Here is a 24,335-nt window from a genome sequence, read left to right as displayed (position 1 = left end):
TTGTGGTTAAAGATGGAAGGTAAGAAGCCCAGGCCAGGCATGGTGGCTCAAGTGTGTAATCCCAGCACTTTGGGAGGCAAAGGTGGGCGGATCACATGAGATCAGGAGTTCGAGACCAGCCTGGCCAACATGGTGAAACCCTGTCTCTACTAGAAATATAAAAATTAGCCTGGCGTGGTGATGCATGCCTGTAATCCTAGCTATTCAGGAGGCTGAGGCAGGGAGAATCCCTTGAACCCAGAAGGCAGAGGTTGCAGTGAGCTGAGATTGCCTCACTGCACTCCAGCCTGAGCCACAGAGCAAAACTCTGACTCAAAAAAAAAAAAAAAAAAAAAAGAAACCCACAACTGTACTGCATCTGTAGTCCTCATTCTAGGGCAGCAGCATAGAGGTTGCTATGCCCTAGGACAGCCAAAAACCTGAGCAGTCCTTCCTCAGCCAGACAGATGCCCCCGTGCTCCCGCTTGTATGTTCCCTCCATGGCCTTTGCCACAGAATGACTGTGTCCACTGATGTGGGCCCTCGGTGCCCCCTCTTCCCTCCCACATCATCAGAGAGCCAGCCTCCCCAGCCACCTGTCTGGCCGTCATTCTGCTATCTGTCTTTGGAAACGAGCCCTTTATCAAGATCGGAGCAGTTGTCAGAGAGGCCCCAGGGACTGCTTCCCTTCCCTGTTGAACACAAAGTACCAGCATATGGGGTCAGGGAGGGTGGATGCTGAAGGAAGCAAACGTGGGGATTGGGTAGGTGTGAAATTCTGCCTTATGTGCACACTGTAACTTTTACTCTTTCCTTCAATTGCATAATAACAACTTGCCTTATGGAGAATTCCCCAGACCTCCTAAATAAAATAAAAGGAGTGTCAAAGAAAGCAACACTTGCATTTGGGATCAGTATTCTCTTAAGGAAAGAATACACTTTGTCCCAAAGTAGCTCAGAGGGGCTTGGAGATTTTGGAGGTTTTTTATTTTGATGATCCTGGGAAAAGGTAATTACCATATCTAAGCCAGTCAGGTGTCACAGCATTTCTTCCTTTTTATTTTTGCACATTTATTGGGCAGCATCTCTATCTCGAGTTCTCCATGACACTCAGTGTTGTGTTGCCCAAACAGAAAAGTGGACCCTGCTTCTGGTGGCTTGACCTGGGACACATGTGCCCATGAGGTGCATGGGAATGGGTCCACCTGGGCTGGGAGAACTTGGCTGGTAGTCCCTGAAGACCTCTCCACCAGCTCCCTAGAGGAACGAGAGCTTTGTCTTTTGTTTTAGAGATATTTTAGAACAGGTGTTTCTAACATTTCTAGTTTTAACACCATCATCTCGTTCTTAGCCTCTGCCCCCATTACTTGTGAGCTGCTGAACAAACAAGTCAAAGTGAGCCCCGACATGGCCATCTTCATCACCATGAACCCTGGCTACGCAGGCCGGTCAAACCTTCCTGACAACTTGAAGAAGCTCTTCCGGAGCTTGGCCATGACCAAGCCCGACCGACAGTTAATCGCCCAGGTCATGCTGTACTCACAGGGCTTCCGCACTGCTGAAGTGCTTGCCAACAAAATTGTCCCGTTTTTTAAGTGAGTAGCCTAGAATTCTTCATGATTATGTTTCTTGCATATGTTCAATGTGCCCATTTAACCTTAAAATTTTTATGTGTAATGATTGCACATCTTTCAAAATATTCATCTTTGATTTCTTGACGCCTGACCCTATTGTTGCTTAAAGTGTACTGTTTTTAAAGAAAGCCTTTTTTTTACTTTCTAGACTTTGTGATGAGCAGCTCTCTTCTCAGAGCCATTACGACTTTGGTCTCCGGGCTTTGAAGAGTGTACTGGTGAGCGCAGGCAATGTGAAAAGAGAGAGAATCCAGAAGATAAAGAGGGAGAAAGAGGAGCGAGGGGAAGCTGTTGACGAAGGAGAAATTGCTGAAAATCTCCCCGAACAAGAGGTGCGTTACAAACCTTTTGATCATTCAAACCTTACACGTTATTTAAGTTTACCTTTTCAACATTTAAGCCATGACTTGTGAGTTCTTCTTGCGGTTCACGTGTTGGGACGACTGGAGTTGAATGTCATGTTTACCCAGTGAGTTGAGTGCACGATTGTGGACGAGAGGTGGTCGCACCCTTTGTTCACCAGCAGTTACTGATCACACGGCTCCTGGGGACGCAGTGGGCGGCACTCGAGCCATGCTCCGCTCTCACAGCGTATTCCTCTCCCCGTAGATTCTGATACAGAGTGTCTGTGAGACGATGGTGCCGAAGCTGGTGGCGGAGGACATCCCGCTGCTCTTCAGCCTCCTGTCGGACGTGTTCCCTGGAGTCCAGTATCACAGGGGTGAGATGACTGCCCTTCGAGAGGAGCTGAAGAAAGTGTGTCAGGAGATGTATTTGACATACGGAGATGGAGAAGAAGTTGGTGGAATGTGGGTTGAAAAGGTAACCCAGATTGTTCCATTGGCCAACTGCCCTCAGACCCTGCTGGCTTTAGTGTCCAGTAGTGACGGCTGTGGGCCCTTTGGTGAAACTGTCCATGAAGTCTGTGGAGGTGCATGATGTCGTTTATGAATATTTACGCAAGGCCTATTTGAATGTTTTTGTTGTTTAAATGAAGAGGTAGCAAAACTTAACCTGAAAATTTTACTCACATGATATAGTTCAATTTCTTTTTTTTTTGAGACGGAGTCTCGCTCTGTCACCCCAGGCTGGAGTGTAGTGGCATGATCTTGGCTCACCACAACATCTGCTTCCCAGGTTAAAGCAATTCCCCTGCCTCAGTCTCCTGAGTAGCTGGGATTACAGGCAAGTGCCACCATGCCTGGCTAACTTTTGTATTTTTAGTAGAGACAGGGCTTCACCATGTTTGCCATGCTAGTCTTGAACTCCTGACCTCATGATCCTCCCATCTAGGCCTTCCAAAGTGTTAGGATTACGGGCGTGAGCCTCTGTGCCTGGCCCATATAGTTCAATTTCTGAAAATGCTAAGGGCATGATTATATTGGAAATTTGTTTATGCTGGTAAAAACTCTGCTTACAAGACTTTCCAGTGCCATAGATGAACAACTGAAATCACTGATCAGTAGGTAGTTTACATTCTATATTGGCTTCTTTCCTTCCTCTGTGTGATTTATTTAAGAAAAAGTTAGGCCGGGCGCGGTGGCTCAAGCCTGTAATCCCAGCACTGTGGGAGGCCGAGGCGGGTGGATCACGAGGTAAAGAGATTGGAGACCATCCTGGTCAACATGGTGAAACCCCATCTCTACTAAAAATACAAAAAATTAGCTGGGCATGGTGGCAGGTGCCTGTAATCCCAGCTACTCAGGAGGCTGAGGCAGGAGAATTGCCTGAACCCAGGAGGCGGAGGTTGCGGGGAGCTGAGATCGGGCCATTGCACTCCAGCCTGGGTAACAAGAGTGAAACTCCGTCTCAAAAAAAAAAAAAAAAAAAAGTTTACTGTTTACATGAGCTGTGTATGTTTAGCCTGAGAGACTCTGTACTGGATTGAACATACGGCTCATTCATTCGGTATCTTATTGTCCTTGGCAGGGTCTGACATGTCCTTGTTGAGGCTGCTCATCAGTATCTCCTGTCCCACTGGCTCCAGCTTTCCTGACTTAGTAAAGAACTCTCCACAGTTTGGAAATGTTGTAGATGTGGCCTGTGTAATACCTCTACAGTTGGAGAGTGCCAGTACTTGCCTTTAAGAATCCATAGAAAGGTGCTTGTAATCCCAGCTACTCAGGAGGCTGAGACAGGAGAATCGCTTGAACCTGGGAGGTGAGCCTGCAGTGAGCCGAGGTCATGCCACTGCACTCCAGCCTGGGAGACAGAGAGAGACTCCATTTCAAAAAAAAAAAAAATCCATAGATCGTGTTTCTTGCTCACTTTGACAAGAGGTGGCTCAGTGAGGAGCTGTCCCCATTCCTCCTCTGGGATGATCACCGTGCTGGTCTATTGGGCCCTGCAGGTTCTCCAGCTCTATCAGATCACCCAGATCAATCATGGCCTGATGATGGTGGGGCCCTCAGGAAGTGGGAAGAGCATGGCCTGGCGTGTCCTGCTGAAGGCGTTGGAGAGACTCGAGGGTGTGGAAGGCGTGGCCCATATCATCGACCCCAAGGCCATCAGCAAAGACCACCTCTACGGAACCCTGGATCCCAACACCAGGGAATGGACTGATGGACTCTTCACGCATGTGCTGAGAAAGTACGTCCTCTTTGATCTTTGTGTTCTGCTGGATATGGGGCCCAAGTACTTTGTTCTTACAATCGCAGAGTATACATTATTTTCAACCAAAGTCAGTAAATCAAAGATCACTTCGGAAACCATCATAGGTAAACATGCCTAATCTTAAAATCCTGATTTAGTCAGCAGCTGTTTTAAAATCCTTCCCAACCAGGATCATAGACAGTGTGAGAGGCGAGCTGCAGAAGCGCCAGTGGATCGTCTTCGATGGCGATGTGGATCCGGAGTGGGTTGAGAACTTGAACTCAGTGCTGGATGACAACAAGCTCCTTACTCTGCCCAATGGAGAGCGCCTCAGCCTTCCACCCAATGTGAGTAGCCTTTTGTCTGTCATCAACTGAGTCATTCTATTCGGCCAACTAAAATCCATGTGCCAGCTAAGTGCGGCTCCGGAGTCATGGACCTGGATTATGTAAGTAATTTTCAAAGGTAGAATCTCAACTGCTAGATTTGTTTCTATTTCCATGGCTAGTGAGAAACATTTTAGTAGGTTTTATTAATGGTGTTCTATCATTTACTGAGTAATACACACGCTCCATAATTATCAGTTAACCTTGTATGGTGGGGTGGTCATTAGGATTTCTTTTTTTTTTTTTTTTGAGATGGAGTCTCACTCTATCACCAGGCTGAAGTGCAGTGGCGCAATATCAGCTCACTGCAACGTCCGCCTCTCAGGTTCAAGCAGTTCCCCTGCCTCAGCCTCCTGAGTAGCTGGGACTATAGGCGCATGCCACCAAACCTGGCTAATTTTTTACATTTTAGTAGAGACGAGGTTTTGCTATATTGGTCTGGATGGTCTCAATATCGGCTCACTGCAACCACCACCTTTCAGGTTCAAGTGATTCTCCTGCCTCCGTCTCCTGAGTAGCAGAGACTATAGGCGTTCGCCACCACGCCCAGCTAAGTTTTATATTTTTAGTAGAGACAGTGTTCCACCACACTGGCCAGAATGGTCTCGATCTCTTGACCTCGTGATCCACCCACCTCAGCCTTCCAAAGTGCTGGGATTACAGGCACGAGCCACTGTGCTCAGCGTCATTAGGGTTTCTTAAGCTGTTACACATCTAGGAGTTGGGAAAGTGAGAAATTTAGAATGGGGCTTTCTAGGCTGTCCCTTGGGAAGTGAGTGTGTGATGCCGGTGCCTGATAGAGCGCCTACTGATCAGCAAACACGCCAGGCCCGGTGTGGATGTGCACTGAGTCAGAGCCTGTTACAAATGCTGAAAATCCAGCAGTAAGAAAGCAAGAAGACAAAGCTCTTGCTCACGTGTGATGCAGAAGATGGGCATGAATAGCAATTGGTGCAAAGAAGAAAGAAAGAAACTGAAAGCAAGCTGTCAGGTGTTGGTGGGGGTTTGAGGTTAAAATGTGAAGCCTTCCCTGAGAATGCGGTTTGAGCAGAGACTGAGGGGAGTAAGGGAGTAGGTCCCAAGGCACCCAAGTATTCTGGGCAAAGGAGCAGACAGCAGGAGTAGCAGGTCTGGGACAGGGGGCCAGTGTGTATGAGGACAGCAAGGGGCAGTTGGCTGAAGTGGAGAGGACTGGGGATGACAAGTCAGGGCTGAGACCAGAGAGGAAACGAGCCAGGTCAGGGGCCCTGGAGGTCCTTGTGAGGGTGTGAGTGTGTACCTTGGGCACGCTGGGATCCTGGGAGAAGCAAAGGTCCGTCTGGCTGCCGTTTGGAGAAGGAAGAGGGCGGGGTGAAAGCCAGGCCAGTTGGAGGCTGCCTCCTTCCTCCAGGCACCAGGGGCAGGGGGCGAGTCTGCAGCAGTGAAGGTGCTGAGAAGTGGCTAACTGGCTGGAGCTCGAGAGCATGCATGGGATTTGCTGATGGACTAGATGCGGGTGTGAGGGAAAGGATTCAAGGATGATGCGAGGTTTCTGGCCTGAGTAGTTTATGAGTCTTTAACAGCAAGGCTTTGGATAGATGTTTATCACAGCTTCAGGAGCCAGCCATGGATTCTCAGTGCTGTCTGAAAGGGTGCCCTTACTCAGACTCCTCAAGTTCCACTCTGACAACTGATCTGGTAGAGTCTATTGACAGAGGAGATTGATCTCCTGGAGAGGAAATCACAGCTCCAGGGTTAATAAGGCTCTGGAGTCCAACTACCTGGACCCTAGCAAGTCACCTGCGCCATCTTTAAACCGAAGGTGACAGTATGCCTGCCTGGTCAGGTTGTGTGAGACTAGAGGAATCCAGGCCCGGTGCGCACCCAGGACACAGTAGCCGCTCACACCCTGGAGGGGCTGTTGCTTCTGCACCCTCAAGAGCCTTCTGGTGGCAGGAAACCTTAAACACGGTGGTCTGCCCTGCTCTTCTCCCTGCCACACACACAGCTGTCCTGCCCAGATTCTTACAGCGAGAACGGTGAATACTGTAGTGATGTGAGCTGTAGATGGTTTTTGTCTTTATTTTTTAAATAAGTGCAGAAAAATTAAGTTTGGGTTATTAGCTTGTTTTGGGGGTTTTTTGAGACGGGTTTTCACTGTCACCCAGGCTGGAGTGCAGTGGCATGATCTTGGCTCACTGCAGCCTCCATCCCCTGGGCTCAAGTGATTCTCCTGCCTCAGCCTCCCAAGTAGCTGCAATTACAGTCACCTACCACCATGCCCGGCTACTTTCTGTATAGAAAAATTACGTTTTAAGTCACCCTTTCAGTGTGTATAAAGGTAAAATAATTTTAATGTCCAGGTTTCTACCAAACCTATGTCATTAAATCTGCTTCATGTTTTCTTTCAAGGTGAGAATAATGTTTGAGGTACAGGACCTGAAATATGCGACCCTGGCCACAGTGTCGCGCTGCGGCATGGTCTGGTTCAGTGAGGACGTGCTGAGCACCGACATGATCTTCAACAACTTCCTGGCCAGGCTGCGCAGCATCCCGCTGGATGAAGGGGAGGACGAGGCACAGCGGCGGCGCAAGGGCAAAGAGGACGAAGGGGAGGAGGCCGCTTCCCCCATGCTGCAGGTACTCCCAGGACGGACCCACGTGTCATGGTGTGAGGGTGCTGGGATGTTCAGATGTGGTCTTGCTGTGTTGCCCAGACTGGTCTTAAACTCCTTGGGCTCAAGCAATCCACCTGCCTTGGGCACTCAGAGTGCTGGGATTATAGGCGTGAGCCACTATGCCCAGCCAAGTTTTGTGTAATCAGTGTTGTCTTCTGCCAGCTTGCAAGGAAGCCCAGCTGTCGCAGCTACACATGTTGGAAGTCATGTATGGAAAAGTTAAAGAATTCTTTTCATTATCTTACTTCTCTCTATAAATTGATGAAAGAGTGCCCTTTTTCATGGGAAAACCAAAGTTCCTGGGAAGCAGGGTTTTTGAGAACCACCAGGATGAAGGAATAAGGATTGGTCATTGAAGCTTCATCCAGAATTAGTTTTCCAAGGTCATGTGACTTTCTCCTGGGCCCAGGTTAGAATCGATGAAACTCGCCTGCCTTTTCAAAGATGGTTAAATATCACTCATTCCACCTTCTAGATCCAAAGAGATGCAGCCACGATCATGCAGCCGTACTTCACGTCCAACGGCCTGGTCACCAAGGCGCTAGAGCACGCCTTCCAGCTGGAGCACATCATGGACCTGACGCGCCTGCGCTGCCTGGGCTCCCTCTTCTCCATGCTGCACCAGGCCTGCCGCAACGTGGCGCAGTATAATGCCAACCACCCCGACTTCCCCATGCAGATCGAGCAGCTGGAGCGCTACATTCAGGTCAGCAGGCTTCAGGGCTTCACAGAGCTCCCCATTGTGTCAGTCCACAGGTCTGAGGACCTCTGAAATGCTGCACCTGTGTGGATGTACTCTCCTGGGCAAGGGCAGAGCCTTCATTGAGGGGCTAGGAAAGGTGCTGAGGGTGTCTGTGATGCAAGAAGACTGGGAACCACTGTCTTCAGGCTAACTTTGCTCTAAGTGTCTCTCTTTTGTTGTTGAAATTTTATAAAAATCAAAGTTTAATTCCTCTTTTAATAGCGGTATCTGGTTTATGCCATACTCTGGTCCCTGTCTGGAGACAGCCGGCTAAAAATGAGAGCAGAGCTGGGTGAATACATCAGAAGAATCACAACCGTGCCTCTGCCCACTGCGCCCAACATACCCATCATCGATTACGAGGTGAGCATGCAGTTACAGCCCATGTTCTGATTCTCGCCTTGTTGATTTAACTCACCCGGGAACAGCCTGACCACAGGACCTGGACTTCGTCTTTTCATTTTATTCCATTTCATAGAAGGACTTGATCCTTTTAGTTTCATGTGTTAGCAAAGAATGCAGATTAACGTGACCAGTTCCTCCTTATGCTGAAAGTTCTATTTTGTGTTCAGGAAAGCAAATCTCGTGAGGCGGCACCTTGACTCTAGCCTGACTAGCACTTCCGTCTCTGTGTGTAGGTGTCCATCAGTGGAGAGTGGTCTCCATGGCAGGCCAAGGTGCCTCAGATTGAAGTGGAAACGCACAAGGTGGCAGCCCCTGACGTCGTCGTGCCAACACTGGACACAGTCCGCCACGAAGCCCTCTTGTACACTTGGCTGGCCGAGCACAAGCCCCTGGTCTTGTGTGGCCCTCCCGGGTCGGGCAAGACCATGACGCTCTTCAGCGCCCTCCGGGCCTTGCCTGACATGGAGGTAAAGGGGCCAGGAGGTGGGCAGCAGGCCTTTTGCTGTTGAGCGTGGGGTTGGTCTTACGGTGCGGTTTCGTGTCTTCCCTCCGCAGGTGGTGGGTCTCAACTTCTCCAGTGCTACTACTCCAGAGCTGCTTCTGAAGACTTTTGACCACTACTGCGAGTATAGGCGCACGCCTAACGGGGTCGTTTTGGCTCCTGTTCAACTTGGAAAGTGGCTGGTGTTGTTCTGTGATGAAATCAACTTGCCAGATATGGATAAATATGGGACCCAGAGGGTCATATCCTTCATCAGACAGGTTCGTTTCTATCCACAAGGCCCTTCCTGCCCCACAGTGTATCTTGTTCAAGTTTTGCTCCTAATGTGGTACTTGTCTGTTCCTTCAGATGGTGGAGCACGGAGGCTTTTACCGTACCTCAGATCAAACATGGGTGAAGCTGGAGAGAATCCAGTTTGTTGGGGCTTGTAATCCCCCCACGGACCCCGGAAGAAAGCCTCTCTCACACAGGTAAAACCACGGGGTAGACTGCCCTGCCTCACACACATGCAGCTTCAGGATTGCTGTAAGCACAATGCCACAGAAACCTGGTTTTGATAATGAAGATGGTAATACTGCTTATCATGGGGTTCCTCCTAGGTTACTTCTCTGAGCTGTAATGCCAGGAAAGCATGTTAAAAATAAAATCATTGATCTCTTGGTAGTTATGAACTGCCCCAGACTCATCTGTTGGTCCAAGATGAGGCTGAAATAAGCCTGGGTTATTTTCTCATCTTTGCTGGGTTCTTTTTCAAGTGTTTTCAATCCACTGTTGTGTGTCAGACCCCAAGCCTGAGCAGTGCGTGTGAGATCTCAGCTAACACTGATGTCAAGTCTGCATAGCTAGGTTAGAAAGCAGCCTCCAGTCAGGACCCTGGACAGGGCGGCTCCACTGGCACACTGCCCCTTCCCTGGAGCCGCTGTCAGGGAGGGGGACTGAGCTGGGCCATCTGTGCACAGGTTCCTGCGTCACGTGCCTGTCGTGTACGTGGATTACCCGGGACCCGCCTCCCTGACGCAGATCTATGGCACCTTCAACCGCGCCATGCTGAGGCTCATTCCGTCCCTGCGGACGTATGCGGAGCCGCTCACCGCTGCCATGGTGGAGTTCTATACCATGTCTCAGGTACGCAGAGGCTCTTTGCTCCTCCAGAAATTGTTTTCCGCTCATAATTAAAGAACTCTATTGGCTAGGTGTGGTGGCTCACGCCTGTAATCCCAGCATTTTGGGAGGCCAAGGTGGGTGAATCCTTTGAGCCCAGGAATTTGAGCCCAGTCTGGACAACATGCCAAAACCATGTGTCTACAAAAAATACAAAAATTAGGTGGGTGTGGTGGTACATGCTTGTAGTCTCAGCTGCCCAGGAGACTGAGGTGGGAAAGTTGCTTGAATCTGGAGGCAGAGCTTACAGTGAGCCGTGACTGTGCCACTGTACCAGCCTGGGTGACAAAGTGAGACCCTATCTCAAAAAAAAAAAAATGAGAGAACTCTATTAAAAGATTGGACTTTATTCAGAGATGTTGAGCCAAGAGACTTGCTCCAGGGTCTATCATCAAAGTCACTTTTCTGTGCAGCTACTAAGATTGCTGACATTTCCATGCTTAACCACTATCCTATATGTGTGTGTATATGATGAGAAGTATGCGTTTCTAAACATATATAAAGGCTGCATATCTGCCAGATTGCTCTCAAGGTAGTTGGACCAGCCGAGCTGCCACCAGCAGCACCTCTTTCCCTTTGCTCTCCAACGTTTAAAAACTGGTCATTAACAAAAGCGTCTTTGCCCATTTGGTGAGACGTGACTCTCATAGTTGGGGTTTGCATTTCTCTGTTTAGCCTCCCGTGGAGCCCTCCTTGCGGGGGATGCGTGGGAGCTGCCGATTGCCCTGCTGTGTCTCTCGCTCTTCATGCTGTGGGACAGCTTGCTTGTCATAGGTGGCAGATGCTTTTTCCCAGCATTTAGTTTGCTTTTAAGTATTCTCAGAAGGATTTTTTGTAGTTTCATTGTTTGAAGATTTAAATTGTTAAATATCCAGTTGTTCCAACATTGTTTACTCATTTGGAGATGGAGTCTTGCTCCATCTTACCCAGGCTGTAATGCAGTGGCGCGGTCTCGGCTCACTGCAACCTCCGCCTCCTAGGTTCAAGTGATTCTCCTGCCTCAGCCTCTCTAGTAGCTGGGACTACAGGCGCCCACCACCATATCCAGCTATCTTCTTAAATATTTCAGGGTCTAGATTCTTTAATGTAAACACGTTTTGCAGCATTTTACCTTTTGACCACTTCTCCGTGTCTTAAGATATTTACGTGTAACTTCCATTTTTCTCATTCCCATAGGAGAGATTCACTCAGGATACACAACCTCACTATATCTATTCACCCCGTGAAATGACTAGGTGGGTGAGAGGCATCTTTGAAGCGCTGAGACCTCTGGAGACCCTGCCTGTTGAAGGCCTCATTCGGATTTGGGCGCATGAAGCTCTGCGTCTCTTCCAAGATAGGTAAGGGAAGCCAAGGAACCAGTTGGTCCCATGCTCCCCTGCTCTGAGTTCTTTCAGCTGTCAGAGTTGGGATCTTTGCAGGGGTGGCCTGCCTAAGTTAGAGTCAGGTGGTGCCAGTGGTGGAAGGAGCAGAGTCAGCGAGGGCAGCCTCCCATCTGGACTCTGGTCACAGCCACCTCAGGGTAACAAAGTCACAGTGCACTGAGGGCACTGGGCTGGCCCACCACTGTTTGCTTACACAAGCCACTTTCATGAACCTTGTAACTTTGAACACGGCACTTTTTTTAAAAAAGATACACCACAGAAGTCAAAAAGGGGGCACTTTAATAAACCTCTTTAACTGTCAGGTGGAACCACAAAAGGTAGCAGCTGCCTGTGATAACCTTACTAGTGCACAGGTTCACTGCTGAGTTAAAAGATCTCCCAGCAACTGCCTAGTGCGCAGGCTCCATAACCACCCCTCCTCTTCCTGATTCTCAGCCTGTGTTCACATCAAAGGCTTTGCAGCTGGATCTCTGGGCCACTGGTTTTCTCTTTTGCCTGTTGCCCACTTGGATCAATTCTTGTTTTGCAAGTTTTGAGTTTTTCTAGTTAAGTGACCAACACTTAAGGGAAAAAATTGCTAATGGCTATTGGATCAGCATCAATTGTGGAAGCTTTTGTTGTTTGAATTGCAGTAAGAGGACTTGGCAGATGGTTCTCTCCAGACTAAGAAATACTTAAGTGTTTGGCAATTGAGCCTCTGGACCAGGTATCATCCTGTAGCTTCTCCTATCACTGCTGTACAAGGAGTCTCAGAATACTGCATAGTTGTAGATCACTGACTTTCAACCTCGACTCTTTGGGATTCTTGGGTAACACCAGGTACATTACTGAGAGTCACTGTAAGAGGTAAGCAGGCAAGGCAGAGTGCGGAGCTTGTTGGCCATGGCAGCCCTATTTCTATTTATTATTGGAGTTCTGCTGCTTTTTAAGTGGTGTTTTGTTGTTGTTGCTATGTTAGCTACCTTCACTCTCCCTTTTTCAATTAAAAAAAATTAATCAGGCATCGTGGTTCACATCTATAATCCCAGCACTTTGGGAGCTGAGGCAGGGGGATCATTGAGCCCAGGAGTTCAAGGCCAGCCTGGTCAACATAGTGAGACCCCCCATCTCTACAAAAAATAAAAAACTTAGCCAGGTGTGGCGGCATGTACCTATAGTCCCAGCTACTCGGGAGGCTGAGACAGGAAGACTGAGCCTGGGAGGCTGCAGCTACAGTGAGCCATGATCATGCCACTGGATTCCAGCCTGGGTGACAGAGCAAGACCTTGTCTCCCACAATATAATTTTCACAGATTTCTAATAGCACAGAGAATTTTGTTTAAATTCAAATGTAGCAACATCAATTGTGCTTACAGATTCAGATTGGCTTCAGTAAGAACATACCTGCCTTCACTAGACCCTCACTTGGTAGCCTGCAGAAGCTCTTACAGTCAGCTTCTCAAAAGGTCCTCCTTATACAGCAAGGCAGTCTCACCTGCTTGCCTTGTGCTAAGTAAGTCTTATGCCTCTAAAACTACATGCCTCACAGTTCCCATTTCTTTTTTTTTTTTTTTAAGATGGAGTTTCACTCTTGTTGCCCAGGCTGGAGTGCAATGGTACGATCTCGGCTCACCACAATCTCCACCTCCTGGGTTCAAGTGATTCTCCTGTCTCAACCTACCAAGCAGCTGGGATAACAGGCATGCACCACCCCACCCAGCTAATTTTGGGGTTTCTCCATGTTGGTCAGGCTGGCCTTGAACTCCCGACCTCAGGTGATCCGCCTGCCTTGGCCTCCCAAAGTGCTGGGATTACAGGTGTAAGCCACCGCACCCAGCTTTTTTTTTTTTTTTTTTTTTAGTAGAGACTGAGACTTGAGACAGAGTCTCATTCTGTTGCCCAGGCTAGAGTGCAGCAGCATGATCTCGGCTCACTGCAACCTCCATCTCCTGGGTTCAAAGCAATTCTTGTGCCTCAGCCCCCTGAATAGCTGGGATTACAGACATGTACCACCATGCCCAGCTGATTTTTGTATTTTTAGTAGAGACAGGGTTTCACCACTTTGGCCAGGCTAGTCTCAAACTCCTGATGTAAAGTGATCCACCTGCCTCACCCTCCCAGAGTGCTGGGATTACAGTTCAAGACCAGCATGGGAAAACCCCATCTCTACTACAAATACAAAAATAAGCTGGGCATGGTGGCACACACCTGTGACCCCAGCTATTCAGGAGGCTGAGGCAGGAGAATTGCTTGAACCTGGGCGGCAGAGGTTGCAGTGAGCCGAGATCACACCACTGCACTCCAGCTGGGGCAACAGAGGGAGGCTCTGTCTCAAAAAAATTGAAAAGCTGCTGGGTGAGGTAGCTTGAAGCGGGCGGATCAGGTGAGGTCAGGAGTTCAAGACCAGCCTGGCCATCATGGCGAAACCCTGTCTCCACTAAAAATACAAAAATTAGCTGGTCATGGTGTCAGCCACCTGTAATCCCAGCTACTCGGGAGGCTGAGGCAGGAGAATCACTTGAATCTGGGAGGTGGAGGTTGCAGTGAGCCGAGATTACACCACTGCACTCCAGCCTGGGTGACAAGAGCAAAACTCCATCTCAAAAAAAAAAGGCTAAAATTTCAGATTGCCTAAGCTGTCATGAGTTCAGCTTCTTTGGTTCATCCATGCATAGTAAAGGAAAATGTGTGATAAAGACTGCATCCTTGGGAGGAGCCCATAGCACCCATAAACATGGTGCTTCTTCACTGTGGCCTCTAGTTACCCAGATGCATGTGCTGCTCTCCCCGCAGACTCGTAGAGGATGAGGAGAGGCGCTGGACTGATGAGAACATCGACACGGTTGCTCTGAAGCACTTCCCTAACATTGACAGAGAGAAGGCAATGAGCCGGCCCATCCTGTACAGCAACTGGCTATCAAAGGTAGCAAACCGCGTCATTTCAGACACATTTCCTTTTCTGCCATCCCTTTCTAATTCTAACAAGTTCTAACAAATTGTCTTCTACTCAAAAATATCTTCGGGTAGGGTATGGTGTCTTAGCATCGGTAATTCCAGCACTTTGGGAGGCTGAGGCAAGAGGATCACTTGATCCCAGGAGTTCAAGACCAGCCTGGGCAACATAGTGAGACCCCATCTCTACAAAAAATTTTAAAAATTTAGCCAGGCAAAGTAGCTCACGCCTATGGTTCCAGCAGTTTGGGAGGCGGAGGTGGGAGGATTGCTCGAGCCCAGGTGTGATCACACCACCATACTGCAGCCTGGGTAAAACAGCAAAACCCTGTCTCAAAAAATACTTTAAAAAATAAATACAGCCAGACACAGTGGTCACGCCTGTAATCCCAGCACTTTGGGAGGCTGAGGCAGTCAGATCACTTGAGTTCAGGAGTTCAAGACCAGCCTGGACAACATACTGAATCTCTATCTCTACTAAAAATACAAAATTTAGCCGGACGTGGTGGCGCTTGGCTGTAGTTGGGAGGCTGAGGCCTGAGAATTGCTTGAACCCAGGAGGTAGAAGCTGCTGTAAGCCAAGATTGCACCATTGCACTCCAGCCTGGGCAACGAGAGTGAAACTCTATCTCAAAAAATAAAAAAGAATTAAAAGAAGAGTTCAGATTGTGTGACAAACTGAGATCCTACCTTAAAAAAAAAAAAAAAACAAGAAAAATCTCTGTCCTGAAGTGTACTATAAATGCTGTGGTTACAGCGATGAGGCACTGTGGGTTTGCAGTCACTGATGCTTCAGGGCAGGAAATCCAGGAGTGCGGCTGGCTGGCTGCTGTGGGGTTCTGACTTCTGTGTGAGGTCGAGCCTTTGGATTTCCAGCCAGTAGGAGGTCTTGCTTCAGCAGGTTTGCAGTGAAAAGAAATATTTGCTTCACAAACTGGTTTTCACATTCCTCACACTGAAAATAGGACAATTGTGAATAACTTGTGTGGAAATGTTACATATGCTGAAATGCTAGATGGAGTTCATGTCTCCAGAATAGCTGTGAGTGGTCCTTTTTCTCTGAAAAGGATGAGAACATTTTACTGAGTTACAGTATTGACGTGCATTTCATTCAGCGGCCCCAGGTGACAGACATGAGTAAGAGCTTCTGTTAGGTAGCTCCCACTCCAATGGAGGAAACAGCAAGACAGAGGGCAATAACTCCGGCTGGGAGAGAGTTCTGGTAGAGTGATCCGTATTGGGTCTTCATGTGTTTAGGTTCAGTGGCTTTCAGTAAAGTCCAGTTTTCTCTGTAAAGGTTTACCACGTCAGGGCGGGCATACCAGGCAGAGGGCCCCACGGGAGCTGGGAGTAGAGAGGTGGGTTTGTTCGATATTGGTAGAATTTACTGTATATTTTAAGACTCTAGATACCCATTCTTTTTCATTTATAGAAAACATCACCCCATGGCTTCTCTTTTTTTACTGTTTATAAGGTCTTTTGAAGAAAAAACATTCTTAAAGATGTATCTTTCAGGCTGGGAACAGTAGCTCATGACTGTAATCCCAGCACTTTGGGAGGCCAAGGTGGACAGATCACCTGAGGTCAGGAGTTCGAGACCAGCCTCCCAACATGGTGGAGCCCCATCTCTACTAAAAATACAAAAATTTGCTGAGCATGGTGGCACATGCCTGTAATCCTAGCTACTTGGGAGGCTGAGATGAGAATCGCTTGAACCTGGGAGGTGGAGGTTGCAGTGAGCCAGGATCAGGCCACTGCACTCTAGCCTGGGTGAGACCCTGCCTCAAGAAAAAAAAAAAAGATGTATCTTTGAAACCTTTAATCTGTCTCTAATTGAGTTTGTGTATGCAGTGAGCTGTGGGTCTATTTTCAGTTCTTTCCTTGTAGATGTCCATTATCCCATCAAAGTTTATTAAATAATTCTTTACTCTGCAGTGTCAATCTGTCATCATAGGTTTCCTTGTGTGCATAGGTCTGTTTCAGGGTTCTGTCCTCTTCTGTTGATCTGTTTGTTATTCTCTGTGCTAAAACCATACGGTACTGATTATGGTAATAAGTCTGTTCGGTAGGGCAGGCCTAGGCTGGGCAGGCCTAGGCTGGGCATGGTGGCTCATGCCTGTAATCCCAGCACTTTGGGAGATAGAGGCGGGCAGATCACGAGGTCAAGAGATCCGGACCATCCAGGCCAACATGGTGAACCCCTGTCTCTACTAAAATACAAAAATTAGCCAGGCGTGTTGGCACATGGCTATAGTCCCAGCTACTTGGGAGGCTGAGGCAGGAGAATCGATTGAACCCAGGAGGCCGAGGTTTCAGTGAGCCAAGATCACGCCACTGCACTCCAGCCTGGCAACAGAGCAGGACTCCATCTCAAAAAAAAAAAAAAAAAAAAAAAAATGGCAGGCCCTCACCCCTGTTTTTTTTTTTTTTCACCCCCCAGAGTTTCGCTCTTGTTGCCCAAGCTGGAGTACAGTAGCTTGATCTTAGCTCACTGCAACCTCTGCCTCCCTGGTTCAAGCGATTTTCCTGCCTCAGCCTCCAAATAGCTGGGATTACAGGTACACGCCACTATGCCTGGCTAATTTTTTGTATTTTTTTTAGAGATGGGGTTTCACCATGTTAGCCAGACTGGTCTTGAACTCCTGACCTCAGATGATTCGCCTGCCTCAGCCTCCCAAAGTGCTGGGATTATAGGCGTGACCCACTGCACCCAGCCACACCTGGTTCTTTTTTAGAGGGATCTCTTCCAAATGAAATACAGAACTGGCTTCTCAGGCAGGTTACACCAAGACAATAAGCACCTCCCAGCACTGAGGTTTTTATTGGTATTACATTGAACTTATGGATGAGTTTGGATGGAACTGACATTTTGATAGTAGAGTGTTGTCTGTCCATGATCATGGTATGTCTCATGTATTGAGATCATCTTCATTGTCTCTTGAAGTTCTGTTTTCTCTATGAAAGTTTTTCATGTTTTTAGATCCATTCCTAGTGAATTTATATTTTTTTGCTATGTTATAAATGATACATTTTTTTGTTGTTGCATTTTTCAACAGTTTCTTCATGGTATGTGGAAATACAGTTGACTTCGGTCTAATCACTAACATTTTTTTCTAAGTAATTGGGTATTACCATTTTTCCTATAGGATTACATCCCAGTAGACCAAGAAGAGTTAAGAGATTATGTCAAAGCTAGGCTGAAGGTCTTTTATGAAGAAGAACTTGATGTTCCACTGGTCCTGTTCAATGAAGTCCTCGACCACGTGCTGAGGATTGACAGGTGGGCTTTTTATTGTTACAGCCCCACCTCTCACCTAAGCTGCTCTTAAGTTAGTGCGCCGGGACACACTAGGCCTCTTGCTGTCCTGTCACCTCCACCTCAGGCTTCTCTGCTAAGCGGCTTCCTCCTCATCGTCTTTCGGAGTCCAGCTTAACCATCCTCAGTTTATCCCAAGCGGAACTTCACTCTTCCTCCCCCCAGCACTGCATACCTGCCATGATTACAGCCCTTTGACCTCCAGCTAGAATTGCATTAATCTCTCGTGTTAATCTGGAGAACAGGACCGTGTCTTACAGGTCTTTGCATTCCTGCTGGACCTCGCAAATAACAGTAGCTCAGCAAATGTTTAATGTACAAGTTCAAGTTAAAACATGTTCAAAATACCATAGACACTAGACATGAGTCAAAAGGGGAATGAGGCATTATAAGCCTTAACACTGATCGGTTCTGATAATGTTTCAGAATATTCCGTCAACCTCAAGGCCACTTGCTTCTGATTGGTGTTAGTGGAGCAGGAAAAACTACCCTGTCGCGTTTCGTCGCCTGGATGAACGGTTTGAGTGTGTACCAGATTAAGGTGCGTCTGGTCGGTGGCCTCTGAATCCCAGCAACAGATTCTTACTGTGTGTGCAGAGCTCAGTGAGTAGGAATGGACCTAACTTGCCTCTGCTTCTGTAGGTCCATAGGAAGTACACAGGGGAAGACTTTGATGAAGATCTGCGGACAGTGTTGAGACGTTCTGGCTGTAAAAATGAAAAGATAGCATTCATAATGGATGAATCTAATGTATTAGATTCTGGCTTCCTAGAGCGAATGAATACCCTTCTGGCCAATGGAGAGGTAATTAGGTGATGTGTTGCACTGTGTTACGTGTTACCGGGGGACCAGTAAATCAGCACTGTGCTGTTTCCCAGGTACCTGGTCTCTTTGAAGGAGACGAGTATGCCACCTTGATGACACAGTGCAAAGAGGGGGCACAGAAGGAAGGCCTGATGCTGGACTCGCACGAGGAGCTCTACAAGTGGTTCACCAGCCAGGTTATCCGCAACCTCCACGTCGTGTTCACCATGAACCCGTCCTCAGAGGGACTCAAGGACCGGGCAGCCACATCGCCAGCACTTTTCAACAGGTATGCGGACCTTTACTTGGCTCTGGGTCAGAACAGTCGGTGTCCTTCCAAGGGTTAAAGCCTGCCCTTCATAGCTGTTTTGGAACATGGGCCTCTTTCTCAGGTGTGTGCTGAATTGGTTTGGAGACTGGTCTACCGAAGCATTGTATCAGGTTGGCAAAGAATTCACAAGTAAAATGGACCTGGAGAAGCCAAATTACATCGTGCCTGATTACATGCCAGTTGTATATGATAAACTGCCTCAGCCACCATCCCATCGGGAAGCCATTGTGAACAGCTGTGTATTTGTTCATCAGACTCTTCACCAGGTGGGTTCAGTTTTGAGATCAACATATAAAACACAAAACTAACTGTCATGCTAACATAAAACTAAATTGCTTTAAAAATAGACCTTAAGGCCAGGTGCAGTGACTCATGCCTGTAATCCCAGAACTTTGAGAGGGCAAGTCGGGAGGACTGTTTGAACCCAGGGGTTCAAGACCAGTCTGGGCAATATCGTGAGACCTCATCTCTACAAAAAAATAAAAATAAAATTAGCCAGGCATGTTGGCGTGCACCTATAGTCCCAGCTACTCAGGAGGCTGAGGTGGGAGGATCATTTAAGCTCAGGAGGCGGAGGTTACAGTGAGCTGAAATCATGCCACACAATCCAGCCTGGGCACCAGAGTGAGACCCAGACTCAAAACAAAAAAAAAAAAAATAGACCTTAGGGCACTTCATATTTGATATCGTACTATTACTTATAAAGGAAGTACCTGTTTCTTACCTCTTTAACAACGTCTCATTCTTGTCACTAGGCTGCAAATTCTGGGGGCATCCTAAACTTTTAGGGCCCCCCACTGACACTGCCTCTAATAAAGTGATCTTCTCTGCCTTTTTCTCCCACCGCCGCTGTATGTTCAGGCCCTTAGTCTCTCCTCTAGACCAGGCATCAGCACACTTTCTCTTCTAAAGAGCCGGATTGTAAATGTTTTAGGCTTTGCAGGTGGTGGTGTGGTCTCTGGCACAGCTTCTCTGCTGCCATTGCAGGGCAAGAGCTTCCAAAGACCATATATCAGTGAATGGGTGTGGCTGTGGCCAGTAAAACCTCATTACCGAAAAATGCAGGATTTGGCCTGCTAGCCATATTTTACTAACCCTTGCTGTAGATTCTCTGTCTTAGAAGAGTCTAGTCTATTCCTCTCTCCCGGAAGAGCTTTGTGAAACCCACTCTGAGCTTGTGGGTGTCCTGCTGCCCAGCCCCTGCAGGCCGTCTCCATTGCCCTTGGAATGTCACCCAGCCCTGGCTTCCCCTGCTAGTCTGATCATCTTGCTGTGCTTCAGAAGTCAAGGGACCAGAGCAGCTTCTCACATCAGGCCTGCCCTGCCCCTCTTGCTTGTGTCATTTCTTACTAATAGAAGGTGGAAGCAGGCTAACTAACACTTCCACAGTAACTGACATTTGTGACGCCTTTTCACGTAAAGTACACCTCTGAGGTTAGCATCATCACCAGCGTCGGTTTAGAGAAGTTGAAGTGCTTATAGAAGTTTGGAAGTGTAAGGGGCCTCTCGAAAGTTCTAAGTGGCTAAGCAGAGGCCCAACTCAAGTGTTCTGGCCCCCAAGGACTGAGCTCCTTCTGCCATGTCACACTGGCCTGCCAAGGCCAAAATAGTTTCCTAAGGTTAACTCAGAGAGTTTCCTGAAGAGTGAAAAGATGTAACTGTTTTCTGAAAGGCAAATGCTCGGCTAGCAAAGCGAGGCGGCAGAACGATGGCCATCACCCCTCGCCACTACCTGGACTTCATCAATCACTACGCCAACCTGTTCCACGAGAAGCGGAGCGAGCTGGAGGAGCAGCAGATGCACTTGAACGTGGGGCTCAGGAAGATCAAGGAGACAGTCGACCAGGTGTGTCACAGGCACACATTCTCATGGGAGTGAGCCGCAGTGAGGACCCCTTTCCATGTGATTTCTGCATGTTTCTCGTCTCCACCTGTGGGCTTTGCTCTTTAGGTAGAGGAACTGCGTCGCGACTTGAGGATAAAGAGCCAAGAGCTGGAGGTGAAGAATGCAGCAGCCAATGACAAGCTGAAGAAGATGGTAAAAGACCAGCAGGAGGCTGAAAAGAAGAAGGTACTTGCCTTGGTGTCAGGGAACTCTGGCTTGTAAGGACTGGGCATTCTCAGTCTCCAATGAGAGAGTAGGAAATGTTCAAAATGGGTCTCAGAGAGAGAGAGACAGAGAGTGTGTGTTGGCAGAGTGAAGAATGTTGTTTAGAATTTACTCAGCAAATTAACCATTGCTTAACCCATATCTAAGTCATCTCTCCTTTCTAGGTTATGAGCCAAGAAATCCAGGAACAGCTGCATAAGCAGCAGGAGGTAATTGCGGACAAACAAATGAGTGTGAAAGAAGATCTTGATAAGGTGGAACCGGCCGTCATTGAGGCCCAGAATGGTATGTAAAGACTGTCAGAGCTTAGATATCTAGAAAGTGTGCTCTCCCTCAACATTACTGTGGAGTTCAGGTCGCAGAATATTGCACACATGCTTCCCTCAAAGGTTTTGGTGATGTATGTTTCCAGAAATATTAGTAACAATCTGAAGCTTTCTCTGAATGCTTCACGTCTTCATGTCCTAAAGCAAAGTTCCTATAAAGCTGGATTGTATTTACCATAGTGAAACCCTTCTCATTAAAGAAATTTCACAATATAAGCTTTATGTCAATACACATTTTTTAGAGATCTGTTGATAATTACGTAAATATGCTATTTGTCAGTCCCTGACTTGGATTTCACCAAGGAATATAAAATATTCAATGTGGGCCAGGCACAGTGGCTCACGCCTGTAATCCCAGCACTTTCGGAGGCCAAGGTGGGCGCATAACCTGAGGTCAGTAGTTCAAGACCAGCCTGGCCAATGTGGTGAAACCCTGTCTTTACTAAAAATACAAAATTAAGCCGGGCGTGGTGGTGGGCGCCTGTAGTCCCAGCTACTCGGGAGGCTGAGGCAGCAGAATTGCTTGAACCCGGAAGGCGGAGGTTGCAGTGAGCTGGGATTGCGCCACTGCACTCCAGCCGGGGTGACAGAGCAAGACTCCATCTTAAAAAAAAAAATCAGTGTAATTATTTCTGATTGTTTTGGCTCTGACCCAATTGCTAATTTAAGTATTGATAGCAGTCACTTCTCTTTTTCCATTCTTTACATGCCTGTAAGATGCTATAGAAATAGGGCAGTAACGTGCCACCCTATTTTAGTTTGCAGTTTATGCAGTGATTAAGACTGCTCTCAGCCAGATGAGGTGGCTCACAGCTGTAATCCCAGCACTTTCAGAGGCCGAGGCAGAAGGCTCATTTGAACTTAGGAGTTTGTGACCAGCCTGGGCAACATAGCAAGACCCCATCTCTATTTTAAAATAAATAAATAAATGAAAAGGAAAGAGTGCTCTCTTCCTGCCCACTAGTATTTAACCTGCTTCAAATAACCCAATTATCTGTAGTTTTTACATTACACAACAAGATGAATTCAAATGTACCACCCAAGCTATAGATTTTCATTTAGAGTTGGATTTGGATGAGAATTTAACATAGTTCTCACCTTCTAATAATTACTTAAAATTGTTTTGTAAAAATTCAAGTGTAGAAAACTATTTCAGTGTATAGAAGTCATTGGCCATTGTTTTTGTTTTGCTTTTTTTGAGACAGGGTCTCACTTTGCCCCCAGGCTGGAGTGTAGTGGTACAATTGTGGTTTATGTAGCTTCAGCCTGCCCTGTTTCAGATGATCCTTGCACCTGAGCCTTACGAGCAGCGAGGACTATCCATGCACGCCACCACACCCAGCTAATTTTTGTATTTTTTGTGGAGTCGGGGTTTTGCCATGTTGGCCAGGCTAGTCTTAAACTCCTGGGCTCAAGCGATCTACATGCCTCAGCCTCCAAAAGTACTAAGATTACATGTGTGAGCCACTGTGCCCAGCAGCCATTGTTTTAGAACTGTGAACTCCACATCTTTACTCCTTCCATTAGACAGCTTCTAAATTGTAGCAAATTGAAAATGTCTGTTGCAATTGTATAAAATGCATAATTACACTTAAAAAAACTTTTGGCCGGGTGCAGTGGCTCAAGCCTGTAATCCCAACACTTTGGGAAGCCAAGGCAGGTGGATCACCTGAGGTCAGGAGTTCAAGACCAGCCTGGCCAACATGGCAAAACCCCATCTCTACTTAAAAAAATACAAAAAATTAGGCCTGGCGCGGTGGCTCAAGCCTGTAATCCCAGCACTGTGGGAGGCCGAGGCGGGTGGATCACAAGGTCAAGAGATCGAGACCATCCTGGTCAAATGGTGAAACCCCGCCTCTACTAAAAATACAAAAAATTAGCTGGGCATGGTGGCGCGTGCCTGTAATCCCAGCGACTCAGGAGGCTGAGGCAGGAGAATTGCCTGAACCCGGGAGGCGGAGGTTGCGGTGAGCTGAGATCGCGCCATTGCACTCCAGCCTGGGTAACAAGAGCGAAACTCTGTCTCAAAAAAATATATATATACAAAAAATTAGCCAGGCTTAGTGGCCAGTGCCTGTAACCCCAACTACTCGAGGCTGAGGCAGGAGAATCACTGGAACTTGGGAGGCAGAGGTTGTAATGAGCCAAGATGGCGCCACTGCACTCCAGCCTCAGCAACAGAGCGAGACTCCACCTCAAAGTAAATAAATAAATAATATATTCTTAATCTTTATAGAGATAAAGGAATTAGGACTTGTGAGACATTGTAAAGGTAATATCGTGCTTTTTAATGAATGCTTGCATTTTGTAAGATCTTCATAATCATTTAAGAAATCGGCTACTTACCCTATTCCAGAGGGTTTAATATAGAAAAACTCATTTCTTAGCTCTTCTGAGCAGCTAGCTGTGCTTTCTCTCTTTGGAGTTGGAGCCCCTGGCTGTTTGGTTCATTCTCACCATGCTTTGCTCTGTCTTCTCCCACCCGTCGGCCCTCATCCACTCCTGCTGCCACTCAGCTGTGAAGTCGATCAAGAAGCAGCACCTGGTAGAGGTGAGGTCAATGGCCAACCCTCCTGCTGCCGTGAAGCTGGCCCTGGAGTCCATCTGCCTGCTGCTGGGGGAGAGCACCACAGACTGGAAGCAGATCCGCTCCATCATCATGCGGGAGAACTTCATCCCGACCATTGTCAACTTCTCTGCAGAGGAGATCAGGTGAGAAAGTGGAAATGCCAAGGTATCGTTGGAAATTGAAATCAGTTGTTCATGCAGGCGCAGTGCCTCACACCTCTAATCCCAGAACTTTGGGAGGCCGAAGCAGGTGAAGTGCTTGAGCCTAGGAGTTGGAAACCAACCTAGGCCACATGGCAACACCCTGCCTCTACAAAAAAAATAGAAAAATTAGCTGGGCAGGGTGGCATGCACCTATAGTCCCAAGTACTTGGGAGGCTGAGATGGGAGGATTGCTTGAACCCAGGAATTGAGGCTTCAGTGAACCTAGATCACGCCACCGCACTCCAGCCTGGGTGGCAGAGCAAGACCTTGTCTCATTTAAAAAAAAAAAAAAAAAAAAAAAA

General features: G+C 47.6%; 1 protein-coding gene across 1 annotated transcript in view; it reads left to right on the top strand.

Moving 5' to 3' along the window:
- DYNC1H1 (dynein cytoplasmic 1 heavy chain 1) overlaps positions 1–24,335 on the top strand; it is an 85,381-nt gene that overhangs the window by 47,043 nt on the left and 14,003 nt on the right. Inside the window, exons 30-52 of the mRNA XM_032287364.1 lie at positions 1,331–1,574; positions 1,762–1,945; positions 2,223–2,435; positions 3,964–4,202; positions 4,396–4,552; positions 6,983–7,210; positions 7,724–7,954; positions 8,213–8,353; positions 8,629–8,862; positions 8,951–9,157; positions 9,246–9,367; positions 9,857–10,022; positions 11,235–11,398; positions 14,216–14,345; positions 17,521–17,654; positions 18,117–18,231; positions 18,333–18,494; positions 18,569–18,783; positions 18,887–19,091; positions 20,498–20,671; positions 20,777–20,896; positions 21,100–21,220; positions 23,778–23,973. Of these exons, the coding sequence (XP_032143255.1) occupies positions 1,331–1,574; positions 1,762–1,945; positions 2,223–2,435; positions 3,964–4,202; positions 4,396–4,552; positions 6,983–7,210; positions 7,724–7,954; positions 8,213–8,353; positions 8,629–8,862; positions 8,951–9,157; positions 9,246–9,367; positions 9,857–10,022; positions 11,235–11,398; positions 14,216–14,345; positions 17,521–17,654; positions 18,117–18,231; positions 18,333–18,494; positions 18,569–18,783; positions 18,887–19,091; positions 20,498–20,671; positions 20,777–20,896; positions 21,100–21,220; positions 23,778–23,973 (4,102 nt within the window). The remainder of the gene's footprint in view (positions 1–1,330; positions 1,575–1,761; positions 1,946–2,222; positions 2,436–3,963; positions 4,203–4,395; positions 4,553–6,982; positions 7,211–7,723; positions 7,955–8,212; positions 8,354–8,628; positions 8,863–8,950; positions 9,158–9,245; positions 9,368–9,856; positions 10,023–11,234; positions 11,399–14,215; positions 14,346–17,520; positions 17,655–18,116; positions 18,232–18,332; positions 18,495–18,568; positions 18,784–18,886; positions 19,092–20,497; positions 20,672–20,776; positions 20,897–21,099; positions 21,221–23,777; positions 23,974–24,335) is intronic.

This window comes from Sapajus apella, unplaced genomic scaffold (assembly GCF_009761245.1).
Source record: "Sapajus apella isolate SASKATOON/1434 unplaced genomic scaffold, GSC_monkey_1.0 scaffold20, whole genome shotgun sequence".
Lineage (NCBI taxonomy): Eukaryota > Metazoa > Chordata > Mammalia > Primates > Cebidae > Sapajus > Sapajus apella.
The sequence above is the reverse complement of the archived record's forward strand: the minus strand, read 5'-3'. Positions and strand labels throughout refer to the sequence as shown.